Below are 26,193 nucleotides of genomic sequence, written 5' to 3'. Positions count from 1 at the left end.
TGGCCCAATGTTCTTGAATATATATATATGTATACACACACTCTATAACAAGTAGAGATACAGCACACCAAGACCACGATCCAGGTTGGGGTCTCATGGAAGCAGGATTCATACCATGCTAGCACCAACACTGCAGACTAAATTTACTCCTGATTTATACACTGGCTTCACATGCAATATAACTAAATGATCACATCATGTCTACTCAACAGGGAGAAAAAAAAAGTTTACATCAGTCATTTAAAATGTCTCTTCAGTCAAGCACACATGCAAGTAACTGTATGTACTGTGGTCTGTTTTAGATAACCATTTATACCCAGAGACCAGCAGGCTTTTCAGTTGTGCGTTTTTGGCATTATAATGGAAAGGAGGCAGAAATGTATTTAATATGCATTAAATAATCTAGATAAAAATGCAGGTAACAGGAAGAATATAAGCATTTCTCGTTAAGGGGTTAACACTACCTTTAATTTAGCTCTTTCATTCATGAACTTCAAAAAGCAGGGGGCTTCCCAGCACCTTATCTTAATGTGGGTCATTATATAATACAGGCAAAAGTAATACAGATTATTTAAAGTGGAGTACAATCCACTGATCCTATGATTCAATACTATGACAACACAAACAAAAAAAATTGATCAGGCAAGGGTTGAAAGGAGTATTTGTTTATTACAGAGCATAAGGTGACTATCCATTCTAGTCTAGACATGAAGCATTCAACAGTATGAGCTACTTGTTCCTCTGAAAGTTGAGCGCATGTTGGTGGGAGAGGGAGAAAAGCAAATAGGGCGAGTAGAGGAAATAGAAAAGGCACTCTTACACTTACTGTAGCCGACGGGATGACCTCCGAGTGGTAAAAAGGGAACAAAACCAAAACTTCAAACCCTATCCAACACATGAGATGGCTATGTAAACACGGCTGGTTTCTCTGTACTACACCAACCAAATGTTGCCATCGCATGAGAGGATACACCACAGCCTACGAATTGCACCAGACAACTTAATGGGATTTTTTTTAAAAACTAACCCACCTAAAAAAAATAAGATTTGCAGACCAAAAAATAAAAAAAGGTTGTAAATAGTCATTAACAGTAGCCAGAGACACTTTCTTGTTGAGGCTGACCAAAGCTTTTCTGTACAACACTCTGGAGCCTCAAGCAAACACTGAAATTATCAAGTCAAAGAGGAATTCAAGATTTATTAACCAGGTGTGTTTAAAGCTGCCTTCTGAAACCTCGGCTTCTCTGTATCCACGCCGAGTTCCAGAGAACAAATAAATAGTGTTTGATTCCCAGCCAATAAGACTACACACTCCTTTCGAGGATAAAGATGGGGATCAGGTTTCTCTGTAGCTACACCTGCCATCAATAAACTCATGGAGCGGAAGGGCCTTTAGTCACGTCAAAGCATAAAAAAAGCAAGTGAAACTACATTTAAAAAGGACCAATTTAAAATTGAATTTCAGTGCATAAACAATTGAATTTCACCATCAAGTATAACAAATACCTCTACAGACCAGAGCAGTGACATAGCAGCTTCTGACTTTTCTGTATTACGTCAGAAAACAGCAAAGGTCTGTAGAGGCATCTGAGGCCTTAGGCTCACTAAAGAGCTTGAATAATTAGGATCTGGCTTGCCCCGTAGCCTGCAATGCATAGCATTTTTAGTAAAAACAGCAACAACCCTTTAACTTTAATTGTGCCATTCTACCATCCTCCACACAGATGAGGGAATAAAGCCAACAAAAGGAACACCAGAAAAGAACATCAGGTCAAGGAATAATTTTACCAAACTGACAAGAGGAATGTTTAGAAAGAAGCCAAATTTTTCTGGGTCAGTGCTGGATCAGCAGACTCTCCAACTATCAAATCATGCTTGGAAACCTTTAAAAGGTCATGCAGACTCCTTGTACCAGTAGCACCAGTAAATTAAGAGGGGTATGCATATAGCCTGATATGCTAGCGCCACACGCTGAATAGATAACAAGAGTGGAATGCCAAAGGGAGACTGAACACAGCTACTATGTGTCTATCACAACGGCAAGCAGGGGAACCTCGACACAGGAGAACACGAAGCACTGTGGGGCATGAGTTCATGGAACCCATTCAACTCTTTAAACATCAAGTGTGAGGTATGCCTCTAAGACCCAGCACGAAACTGCAACCAGCAGAAAACAGTAACAAGATAAAGGAGTGAGGTGGAGTGAGAAAAGGAGCCATGTGTTAATTATACCATTACGAGAGAGATAAGGGCATTTCACCCCCGGAACCTTGGAGGCTTCTCTGTAGTATACACCAACAGGCCTGGGGGGAAAAGCTTAACAGGTTTAGTATTTGAGTTTTTTGGGCACCTCCCATGGGAAGGAGTCTCGGCCAAAGTGGCCATAGGCTGCAGTCCTCTGATACATGGGTTTCTTCAGATCCAGCTCCCTGGAATACATAATCAATATGTTTAGCAGCAATCACAACCAGTGCCTTCAGATGCACCCATTCATATTCACACAGGCATTAGCACTCGCTTTAGCCAGCGAGGGTTGAGCAAAAAAAAAAAAAAAACACAAAGGTTAGACTGGCTGGTAAAGAGAACAATATGAAGCGTTGACACTTACCTTGCCAACCAAACAGGACACTGCGGCTTACAGATGTAAAACACACACACCCACCTCCCACTGTCTAACTGGTCTACATGGCTTCATTATTATAAATACTGCCCTAAGTTTTACATCTGCAAACTCTCTTTAATAGCAAACTAAAACAGCACATCATCTGCAGCAAACTGATAAAAATTAACTCCATCCTTGTTGAGGTAACTGAACCAAGACAACTACAGGAAATAAGGGGGTGGGGGCAGGAGATGCCATTCATAAGTAGCAGGTGTTTTCAGAGGTTATACATTACCTGACAATAACTCCAGGGCGGAGATCAAAGTTCTTCTTCACAATGTCTAGCAGCTCTCTCTCACTCTTGTTTGAGGTCCCATAGTGGAAGATAGAAATGGAGAGGGGATGGGCAACTCCAATGGCATAGGACACCTAATACAGCACACATAGATGTATCATATCATGCATAAAAACTCATAGGAACCTCTGGCAGCCCCTCGATAGACAATTAAGATGGGTGTGTTTTGATAGTACTGCTCACCTGGACCAACACTCTCCTGCAGAGCTCAGCCTTCACCAGAGACTTGGCCACCCACCGTGCAGCATAAGCAGCAGAGCGGTCCACCTTTGTGTAATCCTTTCCAGAGAAAGCTCCACCACCATGGGCTCCCCAGCCTCCGTAGGTGTCTACAATGATTTTGCGTCCTGTAAGGCCAGCATCTCCCTGTAACAGAGGACAAGCGGTTAGGTCATGAAGTCAAGGAGCACTCGGACTGAAAGTTCCTAAAAGGCACACTGATATTTACCTGCGGGCCACCAATGACAAACCGCCCACTGGGCTGCAGATGGTAGACGGTATCGTCGTCCAAGTAGATGCAAGGGACAACAGTCTTGATGACCTTCTCCTTCAGAGCATCTCTCATCTCGTCCAGGCAAATGTCTTCATCATGCTGAACGGAGATGACAATTGTGTGCACGCGCACAGGGAGCATGGCACCACGGTCCTGTCGGTACTGCACAGTAACCTGTAATGGTGAATACAACAACCCATATCAAGTTATTAAAAACTATTGACACAGTGGTTAGGATTATATTTTCTCTCATTTTTACTGCAAGTTAGTTTTAGTCATTAAAAACAAATTATTACAGTCCTACCTGTGTTTTTGAATCTGGCCGGAGCCAAGGAAGTGTGCCATTGCGCCGCAGCTCAGCCATTTTAGCATTCAGCTTGTGGGCGAGGACAACTGTGAGAGGCATACACTCCTCAGTCTCATCGGTGGCGTAACCAAACATCAACCCCTGCAGAACGAGAGATGTACCGAGTATTAGAGAACAGTATGAGCATTTGTAGGGTAACCATAGCACACCCAGGTTAGACCAAAACATCAATGGCCACTACTGACCTGGTCCCCTGCTCCAATATCTTCCTCATTACGGTCAATGTGGACACCCTGAGCAATGTCAGGAGACTGCTGCTCCAAGGCCACAAGAACATTGCAGGTCTTGTAGTCAAAGCCTGTAATGAAAATAAACAATGGCACATGAAAAATCAGACAATAGCACTGACAAACAGCAATGTAATATAGAAGCCAGTAATATTACAGTCATTCCTTACCTTTTGAGGAGTCATCATATCCAATTTGGCGGATGGTGTCGCGAACAACTTTCTGGTAATCCACTATGGCATGTGATGTCACCTCACCTGCCAGCAGAATCATCCCTGTCTTGGCAACAGTCTCTGTTGGAGGAGGAAAAAGGTGTGAAGAATTAACAGACAGAAGACAAAAACATGCATCTCCTGTTAAAAAGACGTACAGGCAACAGTGTGGTCTGAAAGTCAACAGTTCCTTACCACATGCAACTTTGGCATCAGGATCCTGCTTGAGATGGGCATCAAGAACTGCATCACTGATCTGATCACAGATTTTATCTGGGAAAAAAAGTAGTGTTAACAACGTGACTTAACAGGAGCATCAACAACTGACAGCAACAAAACTTGATCCCCCAGATGTGGCATGTTGGCGGCAGCGGATCGGTCCGTTCTTGGTGGGAGTGGCTCAGCAGTCGCCATTTCAGTTTGTGCACGTGTGGTGGGAGAGGTAGCGCGCGCAATAAGTCGGGGACCGGAAGGCAAACAATATTTTGAAAACACACAAAAAAGCTCAATTTACAATAAAAACAAGCCGCCGTAAACGGTTCTGTTCAGTGTTTACGGTGTGTAGCCACTGTGCTCCGTCTGCGTCGATTATAGCCGCAATAAAACTACTCGGCGTTTTCTTACATACCTTACAAAATTAAACCCGTTTATTTGAATAAAAAGCACTCGTATGGCCGCTGTGACTGTGTGAGACTAACGCTGTGTTTGTGTGAAACTAACGCTGTGTTCTATTCGCTGTCTGCTCACCAGAAAGGCAACAGCAGCACCTAATTCACACAAGATTAGCTAGCTAACGTTAGCTAGCAGCGCGTGTTCTTGAAACCGGGCCAGCTGCTTTCTAATAGCAGAAAAGGCCGCAACGGTTAACAGTATGCTACATGTACACCATGTTTTCCCCGCTTAAGTATAATGCTAAAATTAAAAAAGAAAACTCTTTCGTAATAATACCGTTTTAAACGGTCCTCTTTTTTTTATCAAATTGATAAAAAAAAAAGGCCGGCGTGTCGAGTCTTACCAGGGTGTCCTTCTCCGACCGACTCTGAGGTGAACAAGAAGCAGTCCTCGTCGATGAGGGAGTTATGAAAGCCATTCATCTGTCCGTTCATCATAGTTGACAGCTTGTTGTTATGGTAAAATATTTAATCTTTGTATGAGGGGTTTCTTTTTTTTGTGTTTCGGCGTCTTCCTTGCTCTCCCACAGGACCGCTTCTCACTCAGTGTATTGATCCTCAAGCCTGAACCTCATGGCGCAGGGCTCCACTATTTATCCTGTGAAGTCAGCCGCCCTGACGTAAGAAGGAGGTGGGCCGTACCATCGAGCCTATCGGAGGGGGAGTCGGCTGTACTTTAACCAAGAATGCGGAGCCGAAGTTGACAGCGGCCGCCATGAGGTTCCGTTTGTGGCAAAATTGTGTCCACATGGACACCACGTGCTGACAAAATGTAAAGTGAAATGCGGACATTAGTAGGTCAGCAACTTTTATGTTAGAAATCATTTAAATGCACCAAAAGGGTGTGTGAATGTACTGACTGAAGCTGCGATGGCAAGGATGATGTAACACAGGAGCAGAAGGCACCTCGAGTTGCCGACGAGTGTTCAAATTAATCTTAAATCATAAATTCTTTATAGATTATTACTTCCAAATTTACATCATACCTTAAAAGGCTTCCCCAGACCTGCCAAAACTCTTAATATTTACCTGTTAATAATGCTGACAATGTAAAAAGTGTCATATTTTATAACACAACTATAGTGTGTGTTGGATTTTATCACGCGTACCACGGAGGCAATATGTTTATCCTAGTGACCAGTATTAAAGTTTGATATAAACCAGACCCAATATAATTATCTGATCAGTTGCTTTCATCTCAGTTATCATGAGCACTTTGGAACATAGATTAACCTGGAAATACATTTCGACCAAAGTAAACACTGGAGAGTGGAGAGAATAATAGCTACTGGGGATGTTATATCTCAAAAATAACGTGATTATATTTTACTCAGAAGCACCCATCTCCTTCTCATGCTTGAGGCCCTGTTTTGTAATATAATCAAAAACTCTGATTGTGGCCATGTTGTACCTTTGTAGCCTCACATGGGTTTACAATTATGGCTGGCTTTCCTTTCCAAGTCCAAGAAAAAGTTGTTACTCAAACTGCTGAATCATTGCTGGAACTTGTTTTGTTTGCCATTCATAATTTCATTATTAATGTATTCATTAATTTAATTTCTTGCATTATTGTGCAAGTTTTACCAGCATGCTCTGAACTGTAACGTGTCAGTCATTGTGAAGGGTAGATAATTCTTGTGTTGTGTAATTTTATTGCAGATTCAGAATAAAGGTTGCAATTATAGGTGACACTATGTACTGATAAAGATTATCATTCACACACGAGTGGCTCAGATTGCACACTCGTGCTGTTATCTCCCATTGCCACAATCAAAAGAGAAGCCAGATTTTTCTGTTTTCTTGGGAAACAGCTTTAAAAAAAAGCAGAAGTGTGGCTCATTATAACGTCATTAGAGTCACTAAACCAAGCCACTCAATCCCTGACCAGTGTTGCATCAGTGCAGTGTACAGTCAGCATGAATTTGCAGGGCGGACACTTTCTTTTCAAAGGGCAAAAGCATGATGCAAGATGCACCTGCTGTTGCCTTCTGCAGGATGTGCCGTTGTGTCTGTCCCCCACATTTATTTAAAAAGTCTAATGAAGTGTGCAAACCATAACAAATCAAGGAGAAGTAGTCTGCAGAAGATTTTCATGGGCTGGGAGTTTTCTAACAAAACAACAAAAACTCAGGGAGCTCTGTTATGTTTTAGCAATCTTGTCTTGTTTTGTTTCAAGGAAAAGGAAACAAACAGGAAGCAATTCAATAAACAGACAGACCACAGTTTGAAAGGGAGTTATATTATTTCTTTGGACAGTGATGCACTAGTTTCTGGGTTGGAAAACAAAGCAAGCAACCCTTAAACCACTTCTTTTTCTCTCTCTGTTCAGATGACTTCAAACATCCACTATCACTCTAAATCTCACAGGCTTGCCATATTTTTTTTGTAGCTTCACTTACAATTATACAAACAGACTAAACAATCACTTACTTGTGACAATAAAAGCAATATTTCATCTGATTTTTACGAAGATGGAAACAGAAGAAATTCTCATTTTTTTCATACATCCTCATAGAAAGAGAAAATCTTATATTCTGCGATATGATTTTAACATTCCCGTTAAAATAATAATAATGCTCCCTCACTGGCCAGCAGAATTCAGGCTCATTTAACAGTTAAATAAGAAAATAAATACATAATTTAAGTAAAATAATCTTTGTGGCATAGATTGTCTCCTATTTGATATTTTCTACAATAATTTGTTGTTTAAATACATTTTAGCCACATAATTACAAAACAATAACATTCTGTCATTTTTTTTATACTTATTTCACAAAAGTCACCGATCATCACTGAACATGACTTACCTAAATTATCTAAAGTAGGGCCAACTTTTTTTAAACAAAGGCCCAGTAGAATTGTTCCATTTTCAAAATCAACAACATACGTGAATGCACCATGAAATGACTCCAACATTTTCAAATTTATGCAAGTATAACTATACTGTGCATTTTGTCACTTAACATTTACACAGAAGATTATTTTTTTCTACTGTCCTTACCATACTGTTTTCTAACGATTTTCACAGCCACGGTTATAACAAAGAGGAGTCGAAAACAGCACTTTACGGCACAAAACCCACAATACCGGAATGTACAGTATGTCCAGCAGCAGACCATGCAAACACAGTCGGATCGCATTCACTGCCACAGCTAGTTACACACACCTCCACCATCCAAAACACACACACACACACACACACCCAGAAATGAACACATACACAGAAAAACTAATTACACACATACACACTGAGGTTACAGCTACAACAGTATACACTGTCCTATGCTAACAGCCCAAAGGTACAAAGTGTCTAAGATGGTGTATCAGAGCTCACACAGTAACAATGCAACACAACTATTGTGACCACTGTCACTGTCAGCTAATCACCAGGATCATTAGGGGAGGATCAGGATAAAACAAAGTGAGCTGAGAGACCAAAAGAATTAAAAATCATATAAAAAAAATAATAGGACCATTTCATATTTTTTTTGGAAATATCACATTACATAATAATGATATTTCCCAAAAGTGGAACACGTCAGCTTTGTATCATACTTCCAAGAGTACAATACAAATCCATTAGGAACTCTACACGGTAGAGTTCATGCTGACATTTGGATGAGATACATTAAAAGCCATGCAAAAAAAAAGACCTGATCAGAAAACCTGATCCAAGGAGTGGTCTTGTGTTGTGGATAAATTTGTTGCTTTAGATAAGGCTCATTAACTCACATAATGCTATGTTTGTAAGAGATATTCACATTGGGTCCGGTACTGCTGTAGTGGTCACTGTACCTGTACTGTTGGCCAAGCAGTACGTGCCAGCAATTAATCAACTAGCTCTGGTAAGACAGCTCTGCTGTGTCAGCTGACAGATAGCCTCCCACACCCTTAACATCCCACTGCACTGATACGGCGGTCTATTTAAAGGCCTTTACTCTCACATTCACTCTCCACACTGACATGTGTTGCTGTGGCTGAGTCCTCTGATTGGTTCTGCACTGTTTTTATGCACCCTGGCGGATCTTTACTTCCATTGGTAGATCATCTGAAAGGCTTCCTGCATATTATGTATCATGGTGGTGTAACTTGGTGCTGAACTTTCAAAGCAGAGAATGTCCCCTTGGTTAGGATCATATTACTAAGTCAAACTGTATGGATAGAGACCATTTGCAGAGTCAAATAAGTGATTGTTGACAGAGCTGCAGAAGCAAGATTCCCTTTAAATAAATTCATAATGGTATAAGCCAATTTCTTCAATTATGGATGCATGTTCCAGGACTAATGCAAACACTGGATGCTGTGTCCGTCACTCCTTGTTGCTTAAATGCAGTCTGCTGACATGACTGCTAGGTACATCAGAGCTACAGTCAGAAAATAGGAACGTGTGAGTTTTTTTAAGTAGTCACTCTTTTAGTCAACATGACAGAAATCCTTGAGTATTTCCTAATGCTAGGTGTCAGCTCCCTGTACTGTCCACACCTGAGAACGGACAAAGATAGAAGAAACAGGACAGAGTGAAAGGTGTACAAATTAAAAAAAAACTAAAATGTATAGAGCTTAATAAAACAAGGCAAAGTAAACCTTCTGGACAAGCCAGAGGGTTATTCCTGAAAAGGATGGCATCAGAAACCGTACATTTTCATTCCAGAAAACATACAGTCTAGTGGATGTATGGAATAAAAGACATGACAGTTGTATATGTGACCGGTGACAAGCGTGGTGCATCACACTCCTGAATCCTTTGTGTTTTTGTCTTTCTCCTCAGCCCCACACAGCTGACCACTGCTGCCCTCTGCTGGGCGTCCACTGGCCTCGCTGTCTGCTGTGGTTTTTGATGGAGAGCCATCAATGACATTGAGCTCTTTTGTTTTGGCATGTGCAGGGCTGCCAGGGCGGCTGCTGCTGCGACTGTGGCTGCCACTGTGGTGCCTGCGATGCTTGCCCTTACGTGGACTGGGACTCCGGGACCTCATCTTCATGACAACGGTGCTGTCATCTTCTGAACTGAAGTCAGAGCTATCTGAAGAACTGATGTCAAGTTCTACAGAGGGCAGCTGGATCTGAGGATAGATGATAAAAAAGGATCTGTGAAAGAACAGCAAAATGCCAGAAGCAACAAGGGAAAAAGTAGAGAGCAGAGTGAGTTGTGATTACCTGAAATGGCTCTGTTACACCCACAATGGTGCTCATGTTGTTGCTATAGTAACCCAAGATAAAGTCTCCTGAGCCTTTAGGCAGTTCTTCCTCAGTAAAGGTTACCTAGAAAAAACATTATTCAGACATTTATCAAATGTGAATGAAAATTATCTCTGAGGAGGATGAAACACACATATATGCATATTACCACATGCTCTTGTCGATGAAAATCTGCTTCCTCCTGTTTGGCCCACACATATCCCACGTAGTCCTTGTGGTGCTTGAAACCCACCTAAAGAATGTGGGCCGCAGCAACATCATCAACATCAGCTACTTATTGACATTTCTAACACATCTCACCAGCCTTACATGTTTTTTAGTGAGACAGAGGTGAGCCTATCGTTACCTTATACAGTCCAATCCAGTCCCAAGAGCTACGAGCAAAGTTGGGTGCCAGTTTGAATGTTGCTGTAGCATCAGCAATGCTGTTCCACTCATCCTCCACGACGAGTGTGACCAGGGGGATATCCACCTTGTATGGGAACTGCAAAGAACATTTAGCACAAACATCTTCAGCACCTTAAACATGAATAACCTCAACCAAACAAATATATCTAAGCATCACTGCAGGGCTCAAGGCTAATGGGTTAAACTCACTGCACCAACTTTCTGGTTAAACTTGTAGGCAAAAGACATCTATCGGCACTGATGCCCAGTTTACAGGTATCCTATTAGTTTAGCATCTAATATTTCCTAATCCATATCCTATCTTTAAACAGTATGTACTGTATTTTATGGTTCAGCCATTTTAAGGTTTCAATAGAGAACTCAGAAGTGTCTCACCTGCAGGGTGAAGATGGAGGAGACTGGTTTGTGGTCACTGACAGTGTATTCCATGTGACTTCGGTAGCAGTGCTGTGTCACTTTGGTCCCGCTGGTCAGCCCTGAAATGGAGCCACGCTTCCCTGCACCAGCAGGTGCAGTTGCTCTCAGGCGCCACAGGATACGGTCAGTCCAAGCAGGTTTCCGTTTCTTTCCACTGGGATTTTTCCAGAAACAGACACAGCAAGACAATGCAAAATACAATCTTGTTTAAAAACAGCACATGGAGAAAAAAAACAAGGACTTCTATGCTCCCTTAGGGCCAGTGAGGACCTTTTAGAGAGGAGAACAGAGGAGGAAATCACTGAGCCAGGCTCTGTGGTATCTGGTCAGTGGCCTAGAATTAATAATGGACCAGTGGCATCACCGACCTTGTGTCGTATGTATTTGTTCCAACATCAAACTTGTAGGTAGGAGAGAATTTCAATGGGCCCTCTTGGAATCCCTCCAACACTGTCTCACTGTCTTTGGCCATGTTTAGCTGTAAACAAGAAAATTAGCAGACATCACTTATACCTACTGGCGCTCTACTAAGAAAGAAAGAAACGTTTATCTACTGCCCTCTAGTGGAATTACCTACACATTGCTAGTACAGCTAACAAATGCTTCATGACTCCTTAGCTTAGGATTTAGCACAAACTACATCTGCAGCCTTAAAGGAGGTGGCATACAGGTTTAAAAATGTTTTCACAGAATATATATGGGACAATAACTTTACCTGATCCTTTTCCCACAACATGGAAAACTTGTTGTTATCAATGGCTGATTTTACCACTTGCATATCCAGGTCATCAATGCGGAAATTCAGATCTCCAAACCAAAATACAACACTGAAAAAAAGGAGTAAGTTTATGAATTTCAACAAGCATATTTATGTAGTGCATCTGTAGTGTGTGTGTGTGTGTGTACAAGTGTTTCTGTGTGCTGACATACTCGTGGTCAAGAACCCCAGTGGCGGACTGGCCCTCAAACTGCTGCTGCTGCAGGATGCTTTCAAAGTCTTCCATACGCTGATCTGAGTTTTCCATGTGGGCCGGCAGGTGGCAGTTGAGGAAGCAGATGGTGTGACCGAACACTGACATGCGGGCACTCACTCCACCTTTATTCCCCTGTGTCATGGGACGAGCAAAAAAAGAAGTTAAATACTTAAAAATATCATCCAAACACAAGAGAGTAACGTGCAGGAGTGTAATTAGTGTTTCAATGTATTGTGTGTCTCTGCCACAACAAAACAGGAAATTTACTCATTAAAAAAACACTGTGATATCAATATTTAATGCTAACAGGAAAGTGCGCAGTGGGACAACAAGATGAGTATCCATTGCTACAGCTCTCTCAGTGGCTCTGACCCACTGAAATATAAAAGATAAGTTTATACATGTAGCCCTTTTTAGTTATGCTGTCCAAGTGTTATGTAAGGTCTCATAAAACACATTTGACTACCAAACAAGATTAGATATGATAGATATGTCCAGTGTTTCTGAGCTCAGTATCAGTGTGCCAGTGACAGCATGCCATGTGTGTATTTTCCATAACACTGATCATCCCAGACCAGTATCAGTCTCACCCAGTAACCCCCCAGGCCGGTGCGGGTGGTCTCAGTCTGGACTCCCCTGAGGAAGGGCAGATGGAAGTATTTGGCGAACACCAGCAGTAACAAGCCCTGCATCCGCTGGGACGTCACCTGAAGCACCGATAGGTAGAGAGGACAGGCGTGAGGCACTCGATAGAGATAGCATGTAAATAAAGGAGCTATCAGGAAGTACTTTGCATCATCACAGCTGTAAAGTTCACTTGCACAACAGGGCAGCAGTATAAATATAAAATACTATGATAAAATGACTTTCTCTTCGCACTCATTCCATGTTGCCCTGCAGGAGCCTTTGGCCTCGCTCTCCCGCTACTTTACATAAAGGGGTGCACAGTAAGGATGCTATAGCTTGTGGTTCACCCTCAAACCACTTTACACTGTAGGCACTTGGTGGTTGGAGCTCTCCTCTCTGAAAGTTCTTCACATCACCAAAGGTTATGCTACATAAAATGTGCAGATTTGCACATTTGTGCATTTCTAGTATGAAAATCCAGCACAGATATTTTTGGTACTGTAAATAAATTTGCATTTATTACACTGACAGGACAACATATTAGCATGTTATGTCAGCCCTCCTCCCAGATGAACTGTATGTTCATTTCTCCCTCTCCCTTTCACCACGCATCCCAACCCCCCAACCACAGTCTGAAGAAGCACAATCACACCCGGCCTGAAGTGCCCTGTGGGCAGTAATGGAGGCATACATCTACACGTGACAGAAGACCCTCTTGCTTGTATACTAACTGGCTAGTTGAACGACTTTGTTGCGTAATGTCTACTGAACCGTAAAGTAAACCGACTCTATTTTGTGGTGTGTGCATGTGTGTGTGTATTTGGACATACACGATGGATGTGTGTGTGGTTTGTCTTGTCTAGTCTGACAGAGTGTACCTTTGCCTGCTATACTGTGGCTGAACAGCATTTCTTATCAACATCAGTGAACACTAGAAGCTCTTGAAAGCTGCCAAGCTACATTTTAGCTTAGAACCAAAAAGACATTTGAGCCCAAAGACAAGTGTGCATGTGTGTGTGAGGGAGGCAGTGAGGGAGTGAGTGAGCGAGCAAGAAAGATAAAGAGGTAGAGAGAGAGAGTGCATGAGGGAAATGAGCTGTGAGTAACAAGTGATGTTAGCATGACAACCTGAGAAGAAGTTCAACACAAAATAACAGCTAATTAAAAAAACTGATATTCCTCTGCTACCATGTGAGTTTTGAAGTAATATAAAAGGGACAATTCACACTGCACCATGTTTCAGTAAAGACTGTGCCCAGGACAAACTGCCGTTGCTAACAGACTCACACTTCATTGTAGCTTACTCAAACAGAAATGATGGTGACAGTCAGCAGTTATTGTGTTGTAAAGAAGCTGAAAAAAGTCCTGTTAGCTCTGTGGTTCTCTGATATCTGTAGGCTCTCTCGTGTTGATACAGTTTGAACCTGACAATGAATCCTGCTGAGCAGACTATCTCTAAGCAGAAAGCACAGATGGGGGTGTCTCGTTACAATGTGTCTGTCCACCACGTCAAGACTAGATGGGTTTATTCTCACACACTGGGTCCCTCCCTCTTCCACAGAGAGCTTGACAAACACCAACAGACACATTTCAACATACTCACAGTTTTAATCTTTCCTTGACACGCACAGAGAGGTCCACATCAAGCTGACTCTAATAAGGTTTAGACTAAGGTAGCTGACTACGGGATAGCTGGAGGACATCGTCAGTCTCACTGTCAGAGGCCCCTCAACACTGACAACAATGTGATCCAAAAATAAAACAGCACCCTGGGAGACATTTGTCTAGCTCTTTCAGCTCGACAGCTGATTCACACTCTCTGGCTCACCATGCCAACTGAGCCAAGCATTGCTGCAGATGAACACCAACCACAGCTGCTTTATGTGCTCTTAAGATCACTGAAAATACCAACATACAAGTCAAGAAAATAAACACTCATATGACTTGTATGAAATATATACTATAACCAAATGTTTTCTTAGCATACTCTATATATATGTATTATTAAATGGAAATATAAAGACAAGGATGCCAGTGTACCGTGTCGGCCTGGCAGACAGAGGAAGATAACAGATACTCTGCCATTACACGCTTGTTATAAATTATCACCCCATCACTTGCTCAGGGAACACAATGAGCCGAAACAGCAAGAAGCAGAGACCTCATCAGCGTATGGAATATAAGCTGTTTAGTGTTTCATATGAGGGTGTACATATGTGTTTACAGTTGAAAGACATTACTGACCAGCACATAACCAAAGGGGCTGAGTCTCTCCATGCAGACCTCGCTCCACTGGTCTGTGAAAAGGACATCTTTCAGTCTTTTGTTAATCATAGAGTTCACTTCCTGCAGCCTTGAAGAAAAATGACACACAACAGAGCAAAAGGGTCAACAGCAGAACCAGATAGGAGCTAATGAGAGAGAGCTTTGATCATGTAGTGGTGGATTAATAAATGGACACACTCAAATCTGAGTCCGCCTGCTCGTTACTGACATTGTGTGCAGTGTTGATGTGGAACAAGCGGACATGTTGGTGTAACACTCACCCGATAATGTACATGTCTGTGTTGCCATCTCCCACATTCAGCCCCAGCAAGGTAGTAATGTCATCAGGCGGCTGGGCCGAGCCCACATTCCAAGTGATGATGTGCACCCTGTTGGGAAAGGCTGTTACATAACGTCTTTCAAAAGCACACACACCTCCTGCTCACCTGTGTCATAACCTACAGACTCTGAACGAGTTGCAGAACTTGTGAATTAGCAAGCCTCGACACGTCATTATCAGCACTGACACAGTCCTCCTTCTCAGTGTCTCATTTATGTAAGGCTTTGGCTGAACTCTGATTCATATCCAGACAGAACTGCGTCAAATTACTGAGGAAATGTTGAGTAATAACTGACATTACAAAACAAAAACAGACAAAGTGTTGATGCTGAATCACTTTAAAAAATATGAACATGAGGATGTGTCGGTCTCTGTAGAGACTGCTGGCTCTTTAACAGTGTGAGGGGTGACCTCCAGAGTGTATCTTGCCTCTCAGCCAGTGTGTATACTGGGGCAAGCTCCAGTCACCTGCAGCCATGAACAGAACAAACAAAAATATCCCTTGCATCCAAAATTCCTACGCCATATATGATGGAGAACATTTAACACACACTGCAAGGGAGTCTGTCATTTTCTCTCTATATTAACCTAATTAAATAACCTAAATCTGATTTTTTGTGCCATGTCACCTCTATTTAAAGAGTCCCCTGAGATCTAAATCTATATTTTGCTATGGCTATATTATTTTTACTGTTTATATGTAACCTTGCTTACATTCTGGAGCAGGACTGTGTCAAAGGTTACTGACTCATCAGTGGCCCAGTCTTTGCTCATTGATGTCAGTATTCAGTGATTCACCACCTCCTCCACTATGGAGAAAATATACATTCACCCAAAGAGACATCTTATGTCATTAACCAATTTAGTACTTCCCCAAAACTAAAGAGATCTTTCAGATTAGAGGTGAAACTTTTCCAAGAAACTTCAGAAAGTCCAGTTAAATATTTTTTTACTGTATTTATGACCTATTTATCTGTTGTTGAATTAGGGACACAGAAACTAATTATGTCTGTGGAGACAAGCTGAGTTATGAATGTTAGAGCACACAGAGATTGTTGAAACTTGCCTGAAGTCTTCCACAGTCTGCGCCTGAGTGTCAGCTGTACCTGCCACAGAGAGGGCTCTCTGTGCATGAGGGTTCAGGTGAGGAGGCACAGGCAGGGGGACTGAGCCAGCCCTCACCGGGTGGTGACCTGGACCTTTAGGACCACTCTTCATGCTGGGCACCATTGGGAGCTCTCCTACAGGTTTAACTGCTGCAGGGCGGGAAGGTTTGGCATGACTCGCCACAGTGCCATCAGAAGTGTCCTGGTTGGTGGGTGGAGTGGGCTCAGCTTTGGGTTCAGAGATGTCTACAGAGCCCTCCACTCTGGCGCTCCTCTGGGGACGCCGGGGCCTGTTGGGAGCAGCAAGCTGGCTGGTGGTGGTATCAGAATCCGGAGGTGCCGTGTTTGTTGGTGACGCTGCTGCTTCTTTGTTTGGGTCTTCCTCTTGTGTCTGGCTTTGGCTCTGGTTATCTTGGTCCATTTTTTCAGGTTTCTGTTAAAAACAAAAGATATTTTTCTATATGCATGATGTACATTGTGTTTACATCCTGGACATCTAGCATAAACAAGAAGAAGATCCCTTTAGGATATTATTTATGTAAGTCCCTGTGGCCATACAGTATATATATATATATATATATATATATATATATATATGTATATATATATATATATATATATATATAGACATTAAAAAAGGACACAGGAAAACAGCACAGCATGCAGCCTCTTTCACAAATGAAACAGCTGCATGTGTTGTGTGTTAAAAAAAACTAAAGAATATAAAAAGCAACAGCTTGCGAGCAGGAGACAACAAGAAGAGTAGTTTTCTTGTAACCTCTTCTAACCTCTACTGGATGTAAAAACTGGAGATTAAAAAAAAACTGAACACAGTTTATCAGCCTCTCTAGTTCTACCTAAGCTGCCTGCCAGTCCTCCAGTATCCAGGGAGATGCTCAGTCAGTTCATATCAGCTCAGAGCACCTGCCTCATGCTAACACGAGGAACCGCTGCATGGTCCAAAGCAGGAATAAAAAACAACACAGAGAGAGGGAGCTGCACAGATCAGACAGGAAGAGGCCAGAAATGAACGATTCCAGTTACAATCCATTCAATTACTGAGAGAATAAATGAACAATTACTATAACACAATGGCAATCTGAGCTATTGAATTGCTATTGATTTAGTAATTTCTGAACTGTGAAGCATTCTGCAGAATCATAAAGACATCGAATAAAGCAAGATATCCTCATCTCGGAAACAAGAAATAAGCTGCACACATTTGGGGATCAGCTCTTGTGCTTGTGGACATGACTGAGCATTAAAAGAGCTGATTTGGGCACAAAACAGTGGCAGCCCGACCCAGATCCATCACTGACAGTGTGGTGGCCGAAATGTGTAACACGTGAGAAAAATGTCAGTCTCATATTTTTAATTTTGGAAGCAGCCTAATGGTTTGGGTGCAAACATTCATACATCACACTCGCCGACATGCTCTGAATGTATTTATGCTCTGTAGGGAGCAATGACAAATTGCTCAGGGATACAGAAACAACAGAGCTCTCTTGTAATTATTCACATGACCTTGAGCAAACGGAGGCCACGACTTTCATGCCTCTGCATCTCACATGTGCCCAGAAACATGCTGGACTTTCTGTGAACCAATAACCTGGTGCCAGGCACAGCATAATGTATTCCTATGATCCATGTATGGCATTTAGTAAAAGGAGGGGGAGTGTGGGTGAGTGGGTACACGTGGGAGTGGGTGGGTGCAAAACGCGCTAAGAAGAGAGCCAACCGAGACAGCCCCTTCAGTGACAACACTGTGTCTCTTTGCAGAATGTCTCTAAATTGATCCTCTCACACTTCCCTCTGGCACTGTCTATTTTTCCAGTCTCTAATCCCCGCTTCTCTCTCTCTTATCGCCCCATTTCTATAATCCTACCTCTCTCTCTTTCCATCTTCTCCCAGACTGTTGTTCCACCTTCACTGTATGGACACTGAATCTCTCACCCCACCAATTAAGTTTTCCTCCATCCTATAGTTTTCCTTTCACGTCAAGCAGAGCGCCTGTACTATTCCTGACCTAAAATCTTGTCAGTCCTTTCCTCTCTTATTACACCCTCTGCACTCTGAGGTGACACGCTCCTCCTGCAACATGCTCTGTATTGTTTCCCTCAGCCAACCACCTTACAGTCACTATCAATGACGTCAACGTGCCACCGTCACAACAACCGGACATAGATCATAATCAGGTGTAGTATATGATGCTGTGCATGGGAACATGAACAACAACACGAGTGCAGCGTATGCAGAGCTGTCTGATTGTATAACAACATCTAAACACACTAAAAATGCACATTTTGTGTATGTGTGAAACAGCAATTACAAAAATGTGCCTTTCTGAGAACAGCTATGACAGACTACTGCTTCTTATTCCCCTCACGTTCACAGAAGAGCGAGTGGAATGATTTGATTATAACAAATGTGTCATAGTGTTTACATGCACCCTCCAGAGGGGGTGAGAGCTGAGCAAGCCAGGAAGGATGTAGTGTAACCCAAACAGCCGACTGTGGCCACCCTTCCTGGCTCCTGTGGGTGGGATTAATTGGCGAAAGACATAGTTGTGGTGGGTGAACGAATCAGGGGGTTTTCTTCTTGAGAGGTAAATGTAAATAATGTCACACTGAATTCTCTGCATGGCTGTGTTCATCAGCCCTCTTTAACTGTTACATACTGGAATTACAGCCAAGCAGTGTGTTGATGTTGAGGGCCTCCAGAGCCATATGCCCCTGTGACAGGGATACTAATGATGACCCCGGACAGAAATGACACAGGCAGCTGCTGCCACAGCTGTAAAGTGGCTCTTCCAGGTCCTAGTGCCACTGAGTATCACTCCCCTGTATCCAGGGGGCGTCTTCCTTCTGATCAGGTCACAGCAAAGGCTGCAGGACGTCAAACTGATTTCGCTTATAGTTTAGTACTTAAACACATGCTGACAACATCCAGTCTTATGTCTGCACCGTTAAGCTGCAATTCCAGATTCTGTCAGTTAACAATTACAGAAATCAGCCAATCAGAAACATTTATTCACACAGTCAGCTTAAAGGGCTCTCTGTAGTGGAAAATAGCCACCATGTCGCAAAAGCAGCTTCTGTTTACCAAATAATGGACGCGTACAACATCAAGTCACTGGAATGACCAAGCTGTTGAATGAGGAAAACTGATTAGAGATGATAAAAATACACCTTCTGTGCTTGAACTAGCAGAGTGCATGGGCATGAAATTCTCTGTCTTACAGAGAGATTATTGGTTCATAGGCCACTTTTCCCTTCCTGACTAGATACAGGTTTTTAAAGTGAAGTAATGCATGCAAGACAGACTCGCCCAAAGTTGCAACAGCAGCTTCACAGATCGTTAGATACTGTTGTTGTAATAAACGCTGTAGAAACAGGCTCAGTGTGGGATGATTAGAGGGGGGTACAATAAAACACAGATATCTGACTGCACATTTTTTATTTCGTCTTAATTACAGAAAGCAAGTCTTGTCTGTAGTGGAATTAACATGTTAAGATTGGTGATTAAATTTGTAGTGTGCAAGTAATTGTGGTTTGAATCATTTCAGCACTTACTGTACTGTACTGTGCACAAATGCACTGATGCACATTGAAATTTATTGTGGCTTGGATGTGATCCTCCATAGTGATCAGACTATTATCTATAGCCTCAGGCTGTAATACATAGGAACCATCAGTTCCTCAGAAAATAACAAACAGACCACAAAATGCCATGAGAGAAACATTTGAGCATTCAACATGGCTGAATATGTAATAATTAGTTTTAAAGCATTTATCGCTGCCAATGATCTGCCAATATTATCTTTCATGCACTGTTTTTCAAAAAATGTATAATCGTAGCTAAGTCCTCCCTTGGTGCATATATGTTTTATTTATAGAAATGTAAAGGTAAAGCTCAAGTGCTCCTCTGATAGTAGGAAAAGTATGAAAATAGTCCCACATGAATATTTAGGAGACTATTTAAATCGATTTATTTAAGTCTATATAAATGCAGTGGAACACAGGGTACACACTGCATGCGTCCATGTTAGGAAGCCCTACATATATCCATAGAGGGACAGGATTGAATGAATGATAACACAGCTGAAAAGGAGAGCAAGGAGAGTGGTTGGCCTGATTACACTTCAAGGACATTTTATGGCTGAAAAAGAAGACAAAGGTCATTTTAATTTGTGTCATGTTTTACATTAAATATTACCTCAGACACATGGGTGCCTGAAGAGAGTGTGTGTGTGTGTGTGATTCATCACAATAATTTCTGGCATTGCAAAATGTGGGAAAGGTGTGACAGGTCTCTTCTTATTTATTATCATATATTATGATCTAGTAAATAACACATTCCACCCTCTACTTGTCTGTGCATACATGAGTAGGATCAGGTGTCAAGATAAGGGTGAAAACAAAAGCAAACAGCCGTGTTTCCTGTCTTGTCTCTAAATAACGCATGCGTAAAGCTGATTAATCATCACCTTTACCTGTTAGGGATCTTCTGTGGGGAGGGCTGTAACAGCTGCGTTGAGTAAACCGTCCCTGCAGAGGTGCGGGGTCTCTCCGGAGCCTCGGTTGGAAGATGTGAAGCTGTTAAACGAAAACACAGTGAACTTTCCTTTCCAGCCGCCTCCCAGAAGGAACCATCGGCATCTCAGCGCCTGCCTGCCCGCCTGCCTGCTTTGCTTCCTCGGTAGCAGAGAGGAGGAGGAGGAGGAGGAGGAGCAGGTGGGTTTGTGAAGCGATGCTGGACAGATATTTGCGAGGACGGCTACATTCTCAGAGACACACACACACACACACACCGTCTCCTCCTGCGTTTAAAGACACAGGCAGCAGTAGCACGCCTGTGCCTCGTGCCCTTCAAATTACAGAAGACGTCCGGGACACAGCACGAGAGCCAGGGAGCGCGCGCGCTTCCGTAAACGAACAGCCACCATCCGCCAAAGATGTTGTGGGCTTAATGATCACAGTCTGACTCAGAAGCCGCACAGAGATACTGAAAGTAGAAAGGACATACCAGGGCAATTAAAACATGGCTTCCACCTGCGAGCTGATGTTTATATTTTCCGTCCCCGCACTGGTCACCATGAGAACAGGTCACAGTGTGTGCTGCTTTATCCAACGAGACATCACGGAGATCTGCATGGGTTTTATATATACTGCGCTTCTATGTGCTCTCAGTCTATGATAACCCGCTGCTGCCGCCTAGCGGTCAGTATAACGAATTGCGCGGCTTAGTCATAGAACAGCAGCGACTTCTTTTACGGCCGTACCTTTACTTAAATAAGCAGCGCACTTATGTGAATGATCCTTTGGAGTAATAGCCTACTCTACCAGAGAAAAATAAAAAAATGCTGCAATTATTTTTTGTTGCCATGTTTTTGTCTTTGTCTCGTAAGAGAAAAAAGAAATAACATGTTAGATCAAGGGTCAAGGTTTGACTAAGGTGAAAATTGCAGTTGAGCTGCACTCAGTCTTTTTAAAAATATGGAAAAAAATGATTAACTTCTGTTGCTGTAGCCTGCATGTATTATTTCATTACTGGGTTTTTCTATTTATAGACAAATGCTAAGCTATTTTTTCATTTTTGTACTACAACAAAAACAATCTAATCTAATCCCAAAATATCACTGTTGTTTAATTTATTCATATATTTAAATTGTGTAATTTTTAATGTTTAATTGCTGTTTACATAACAGAGTTCTAAAAATAAAGCAATAAGGGTAAATAAGAAGTTTCTTTTAAGTATTATTATTACACACAGGTGTCAAATGAAAGCCTTGGAGCTGGAGCACATTACTGGCAAATAATTAACACACCTGCTTATTTGTAGGAAGGTATGCCAGAGCACGAGTTAAGACGTTGCTGTGGCAACACCTGAGGGTACCTCATCATTCTCTGTGACCTCTTAAATGTCTGTGGCCTTTACAAAATTAATGAGTCAAAAACTGTATCCCAGTGTGTGTGTGTGTGTGTGCCCTTTAAGGCCAAGGCTTGTCAGGGAAATCTGTGCACTGCAGTTAATGTGGTGAGCTTTTCTGACTGCCTGAAGCTACTGTTGAAATGTAGAAGTAGCCCAAACCCACATATCTTAGAAAACGACCCAGCACAGCGCATACTGTAACAAACTGCACTTTCTGTTTCATGCATTTCAGACACTACTATATAAAAGACACAGAGTGCACAGCCTTTTTGTAAAATGTGTCGTCCTTCTTGTTTGGCCCAGTTACAGACTGCAGCATTACTGGGCAGATTTTTGGTTCATTTGTTCATCATGGATCAGCGCTGCTTTGTGCCTTTTCTTGGAAACCTGCTGTAACAACAACAGGTTGTATGTGGGTCAGTGATTGTGCCATTATACAGTATCTGTCATAGTGGTACCTTATTCTTCCCTTTGTAACAAAAATGTTTATCTTGTTTTGTAGCTATCAAATGTTGTTCATGATAAGATAGAACTATGACTATACACACAGAATATTATCATATAATACAGCACTTTTAGTCTTTTATGATCACATCATATCATAGTTTTCTATTAAAGAGTTTTTTTCACACATACTGTTGATAGTGGTGTTTTTCCTGCCTGTCCTCTGCTGGATCGTTGTCTGATCATTTTCCAGAGTGAGTACTCTTATGTAGCCTTTAACCTCACCATTGATTGTAGTCATTCAAGACAGCCTGTGTAGGATGTTCACGAGTCCTCTCCAGCTGCAGAGAGCGTGCCCTCCAAGAAGACCTATAAGGCTGCTCCACAGCTGGTTATAGCCATTGATGATAAAAATGTTTGTACAGCAGTAGATCATGGATCTATTTAGGGGAAGAACAACAGCAGAGGGTCCACAGTTTGAATTTGTACTTTTTGTTTCTTTTTTGCAAATTTTCTACTCTAAAAGACGAAGAAAGCGTGTGTATGATTTTTATTTTATTTCATCCAACATCCTTGCCTAATCTGACTCTCGTTAGTCTCCATGATTGAGTAGTCCTTCCTCTGAACACTTTCCTCCGTCTCCTTGTTTTCCACCATACCTCTACTTACTGCAGCCTTCCCTCCCTCTCTCTCTCTCCATGGACACAGTAGCTCCCACGAATGGGACACCAGTACAACACAAGTCTGTGTATGCAACATGGAAAGACAATGCAGTCTTCATCACTTGGCAAGCACTTTAATTTAACACACCTGCACTATATCGTCACAGGATTAAACATTTGGCGCCTCATAAGAAGCAGAGTGTCTCATTTATACCCTCAAGTTCAATTTAACACAATCTCCATAATTAGCTGTCACCACCCTTTAATTATACTTGTTTTTATGAAGTAGTCCGTTTGTTTTTCAGAATATTAACAGTTGTCTGCATATATAATCTATAGGATTAAGTGTGTCTTGATGGAGGTAACCAATGAGAGTGCTCTCTCCGCCTCTCTCTCGCTCTCCGCTGGGAGAAATATTTGACGTGGCAAGAAGTCCGGACGTGACATAGCTGCTCATCATCTTCCCCCTCCTCCTCCTCCTCCGATTCTCCTTATCTCAGTTACCTTCAAACATCTGCAGGTACTGGTCCCGGAGCGAAGAGTGAAGTCAACGACCCGGAGAGAAAAATGTGGCTGATCGTCTTGGCCGGCTTCCTTCACTGCGCCGCGGCCTATGATGTGGATCTGAAGAAACTGGACGGGCTGGCTAGAGCCAGGGTGGAGGTACAGTTCTTCCCAGTCCGCTCCGTACAGGAAATGCGCTGAAATGCAGATTATTTGACTGTGCGGTTGGCACTGAGTGCGCTTTAGGAATCGGTTTAGTTTTAATGTATGAATGAGTCTTTTCCTCAAATCTGCATTCTGCGCATGCGTGTAAGAGAGTGGGACAGCGCTGTAGTAAACTGAGTGGGTGTCTGTGTGTTTACTGTTCACGCACACATACTGTAACTCTGATTTTAGTGTAGAAATAACCATAAAATCTACTTCACTGTGAGCTTGTTAACACTGTAAGTCTAACAGGTTAGACGGCTCCACTAAAGCTTCTGAAACTCTACCCCTCTCTTTGTGAGGAAACATGCAGTTTCCCCTGAGGGTGTCACCCTATCACCAAGCTGCCAGGATCACTGAAGAGAAGCACTATCTGTTGCTATTGTTGCATTAGTCACATCTAACACCTGAGGCTCAGATATCTGCAAAAATAGGTTGAGCTTTCCTCCCAGAGGCCTTAGTGACATCTGTGCTTTGTACAAAAGGTGCATGATAGCGAGGCCTCCTGAACAAGGATCTAATCCTAAAAACTGTGTATTAAGGCGTGTTTCAGTAACCTTTTTTTCCCTGGATCTTTCAGACATGCGGTGGATGACAGCTGAACAGGCTCAGAGAGGTAAGTTACGCTGTTATGTAACCAGCAGGGACAACACGGCACAGATAACATGCTGAGAGCCAGCATCAGAGCCAAATCCCTGCCCAGAGTGTGTTACATCTAGTGTTTCACATAATCCCTGTTAGTGAAAGCAGGCCTGAGTGAAAAACGGTAATCCCGCCTCCTCTCTCTCCATGCAGGTCAAAGCCTTTGTGACCCAGGATATTCCTCTTTAGTATCCTTTGGCTGGCTTTTTCTTACATACGTCTGTTCGTATATGAATGGCAAACACTGTTTCTCCTTGACTCTCACTACCTCAGCCATAACCTGGTGATGAAGCACATTCCTGGGGCCGACCCTGAGCTTGTCCTCCTGAACCACTACTACGAGGAGCTTGATGTGAGTCTTGTATACCGTGCAAGTATACTATAAATTAGTGCAAATTTTAATAATATGAAACAGAAGAGGTGAGCTGTGCATGCACTAAGCAGTAGTTTAAAGTGAATTTCTTGCATTTCCTTCACAGCGAGTTGCTCTCTCTGACATGACCCGCACTGAGATAAACGAGCTGCTGGGAAAACTGGGTTTTTATAAGAAGGCTCAGTCTGAGGACGAGGTGCCAGAGGAGTTCCGCTTCTCTCCTGCAAAAGACAGCCCCTTTAAAGACAAACCTGCTGCTCCCAAGTCTACGGAGAGCGCCTCCTCTGAGCCTGATGCAGAAGCCGAGCACACTGACCTCTAACTTGTAAGAGTGGACACAAGTAAGAACAGCACCTCTGTGGCCCCACAGCTGCTCCATGACCAGCTGGTTATAGCAATTAATGACAGAAATGTTTGTAAATTCAGATTAAGACCAGCAGATCATGGATCTGTCTCTGGAGGAAGAGCAAAAACATCTCCCCATCAACAACAGGAGGTCTGAATTTGCACATTTTGTTCCATTTGTTTGTGGCTTTTCTATTCTCCAAAGGAAGACTGAGGAAGTATATGTGTTTTTTGTTGTTGTTATTATTTTGTCCAACGTGACACATCATCTTTGACTCATTGGACTTCTCTTGTGTGTCTTGCAATTGTTTCCTGCCTGCTGAGAAACTGAATGAAGCCTTAGGCTGAAAATCTTTCGAATGGCCTGAGGCTGATGCTGCATGTTCTGGTGGGTCAGACGGAGACACACAAGATGACTCAAGTGGGAGAACTGTCAAAGAAAATAAAATAAAATACTTAAAAAAAACTCTGGCTGTGTAGATTTAGCAGGGTGGTGTGAAAGTCTCACTTCTACTGCAGTGAAATGACTGAACGCAAACTCATGAATCCATTTCTCAAATTGGTTTAATTCACATTTAACTGTGGTGCACAGAAACATGAAATGACTACGTGTTTAAGCTCTTATAGACAACACCCACAGCTTTGTGGTGTTTCACTAGATAGCACTAAAGTTGTTCTCAAATAGTTTTTCAAATCTACTTAAACAGATCTTTAAGAAAAAAAAACCCTGAAACTAAATTTTAGACATCTTCTCAAAACCTAAATTTTTACAAGTGAAATAAAAATCTTCATTAAAAATTTTTCTTAGCTTCATGTTGTTAAATA

The 26,193-nt window shown here is 42.3% G+C and overlaps 3 protein-coding genes across 5 annotated transcripts; 1 reads left to right on the top strand and 2 right to left on the bottom strand.

Moving 5' to 3' along the window:
- Window positions 1–649: 649 nt before the first annotated feature.
- mat2ab (methionine adenosyltransferase 2Ab) lies at window positions 650–5,511 on the bottom strand. Its single transcript, XM_028414917.1, has 9 exons — window positions 5,272–5,511; window positions 4,452–4,529; window positions 4,215–4,337; window positions 4,003–4,115; window positions 3,755–3,898; window positions 3,406–3,624; window positions 3,141–3,323; window positions 2,898–3,031; window positions 650–2,429 (listed from the first exon to the last, which is right to left on the bottom strand). Exons 1-9 carry the CDS (start codon window positions 5,363–5,365, stop codon window positions 2,327–2,329), a joined length of 1,191 nt encoding a protein of 396 aa, XP_028270718.1. The 5' UTR covers window positions 5,366–5,511; the 3' UTR covers window positions 650–2,326.
- Window positions 5,512–6,935: 1,424 nt separating this feature from the next.
- On the bottom strand, window positions 6,936–21,389 carry inpp5jb (inositol polyphosphate-5-phosphatase Jb). 2 transcript variants are annotated; one of them, XM_028415278.1, is made up of 14 exons: window positions 21,289–21,389; window positions 20,756–20,858; window positions 16,224–16,696; window positions 15,099–15,206; window positions 14,797–14,905; window positions 12,516–12,632; window positions 11,882–12,057; window positions 11,667–11,778; window positions 11,320–11,429; window positions 10,910–11,105; window positions 10,473–10,610; window positions 10,275–10,358; window positions 10,085–10,189; window positions 6,936–9,990 (listed from the first exon to the last, which is right to left on the bottom strand). In XM_028415278.1, the coding sequence occupies exons 3-14, from the start codon at window positions 16,682–16,684 to the stop codon at window positions 9,655–9,657; spliced, it is 2,052 nt and encodes a 683-aa protein (XP_028271079.1). In that variant the 5' UTR covers window positions 16,685–16,696; window positions 20,756–20,858; window positions 21,289–21,389; the 3' UTR covers window positions 6,936–9,654. The 2 variants fall into 2 exon arrangements, with proteins under 2 accessions (XP_028271079.1, XP_028271078.1); XM_028415277.1 differs by lacking the exon at window positions 21,289–21,389 and having other exon boundaries at window positions 20,756–21,253.
- A 2,343-nt stretch (window positions 21,390–23,732) lies between these two features.
- On the top strand, window positions 23,733–25,828 carry selenom (selenoprotein M). Of its 2 annotated transcripts, XM_028415280.1 has the most exons (6): window positions 23,733–23,963; window positions 24,589–24,624; window positions 24,804–24,838; window positions 24,924–25,002; window positions 25,130–25,364; window positions 25,450–25,828. In XM_028415280.1, exons 1-5 carry the CDS (start codon window positions 23,868–23,870, stop codon window positions 25,343–25,345), a joined length of 462 nt encoding a protein of 153 aa, XP_028271081.1. In that variant the 5' UTR covers window positions 23,733–23,867; the 3' UTR covers window positions 25,346–25,364; window positions 25,450–25,828. The 2 variants fall into 2 exon arrangements, with proteins under 2 accessions (XP_028271081.1, XP_028271080.1); XM_028415279.1 differs by having other exon boundaries at window positions 25,130–25,828.
- The last annotated feature ends 365 nt before the right edge of the window (window positions 25,829–26,193 follow it).

The sequence above is a fragment of the Parambassis ranga genome, chromosome 9 (assembly GCF_900634625.1).
Source record: "Parambassis ranga chromosome 9, fParRan2.1, whole genome shotgun sequence".
Taxonomy (NCBI): domain Eukaryota; kingdom Metazoa; phylum Chordata; class Actinopteri; family Ambassidae; genus Parambassis; species Parambassis ranga.
The sequence above is the reverse complement of the archived record's forward strand: the minus strand, read 5'-3'. Positions and strand labels throughout refer to the sequence as shown.

Excerpts from the sequence above, each read along its gene's own strand:
- mat2ab (XM_028414917.1), bottom strand. The coding sequence starts at position 5,365 with ATGATGAACGGACAGATGAATGGCTTTCATAACTCCCTCATCGACGAG. Across the intron at positions 3,032-3,140 it reads GCAGGAGAGTGTTGGTCCAG|GTGTCCTATGCCATTGGAGT; the intron begins GTGAGCAGTACT and ends GTGCTGTATTAG. Across the intron at positions 2,430-2,897 it reads CGCCCTGGAGTTATTGTCAG|GGAGCTGGATCTGAAGAAAC; the intron begins GTAATGTATAAC and ends TATGTATTCCAG.
- inpp5jb (XM_028415278.1), bottom strand. The coding sequence starts at position 16,684 with ATGGACCAAGATAACCAGAGCCAAAGCCAGACACAAGAGGAAGACCCA. Across the intron at positions 12,058-12,515 it reads CCGGCCTGGGGGGTTACTGG|GGGAATAAAGGTGGAGTGAG; the intron begins GTGAGACTGATA and ends CCCATGACACAG. Across the intron at positions 10,190-10,274 it reads TTCATCGACAAGAGCATGTG|GTAACCTTTACTGAGGAAGA; the intron begins GTAATATGCATA and ends TGTTTTTTCTAG.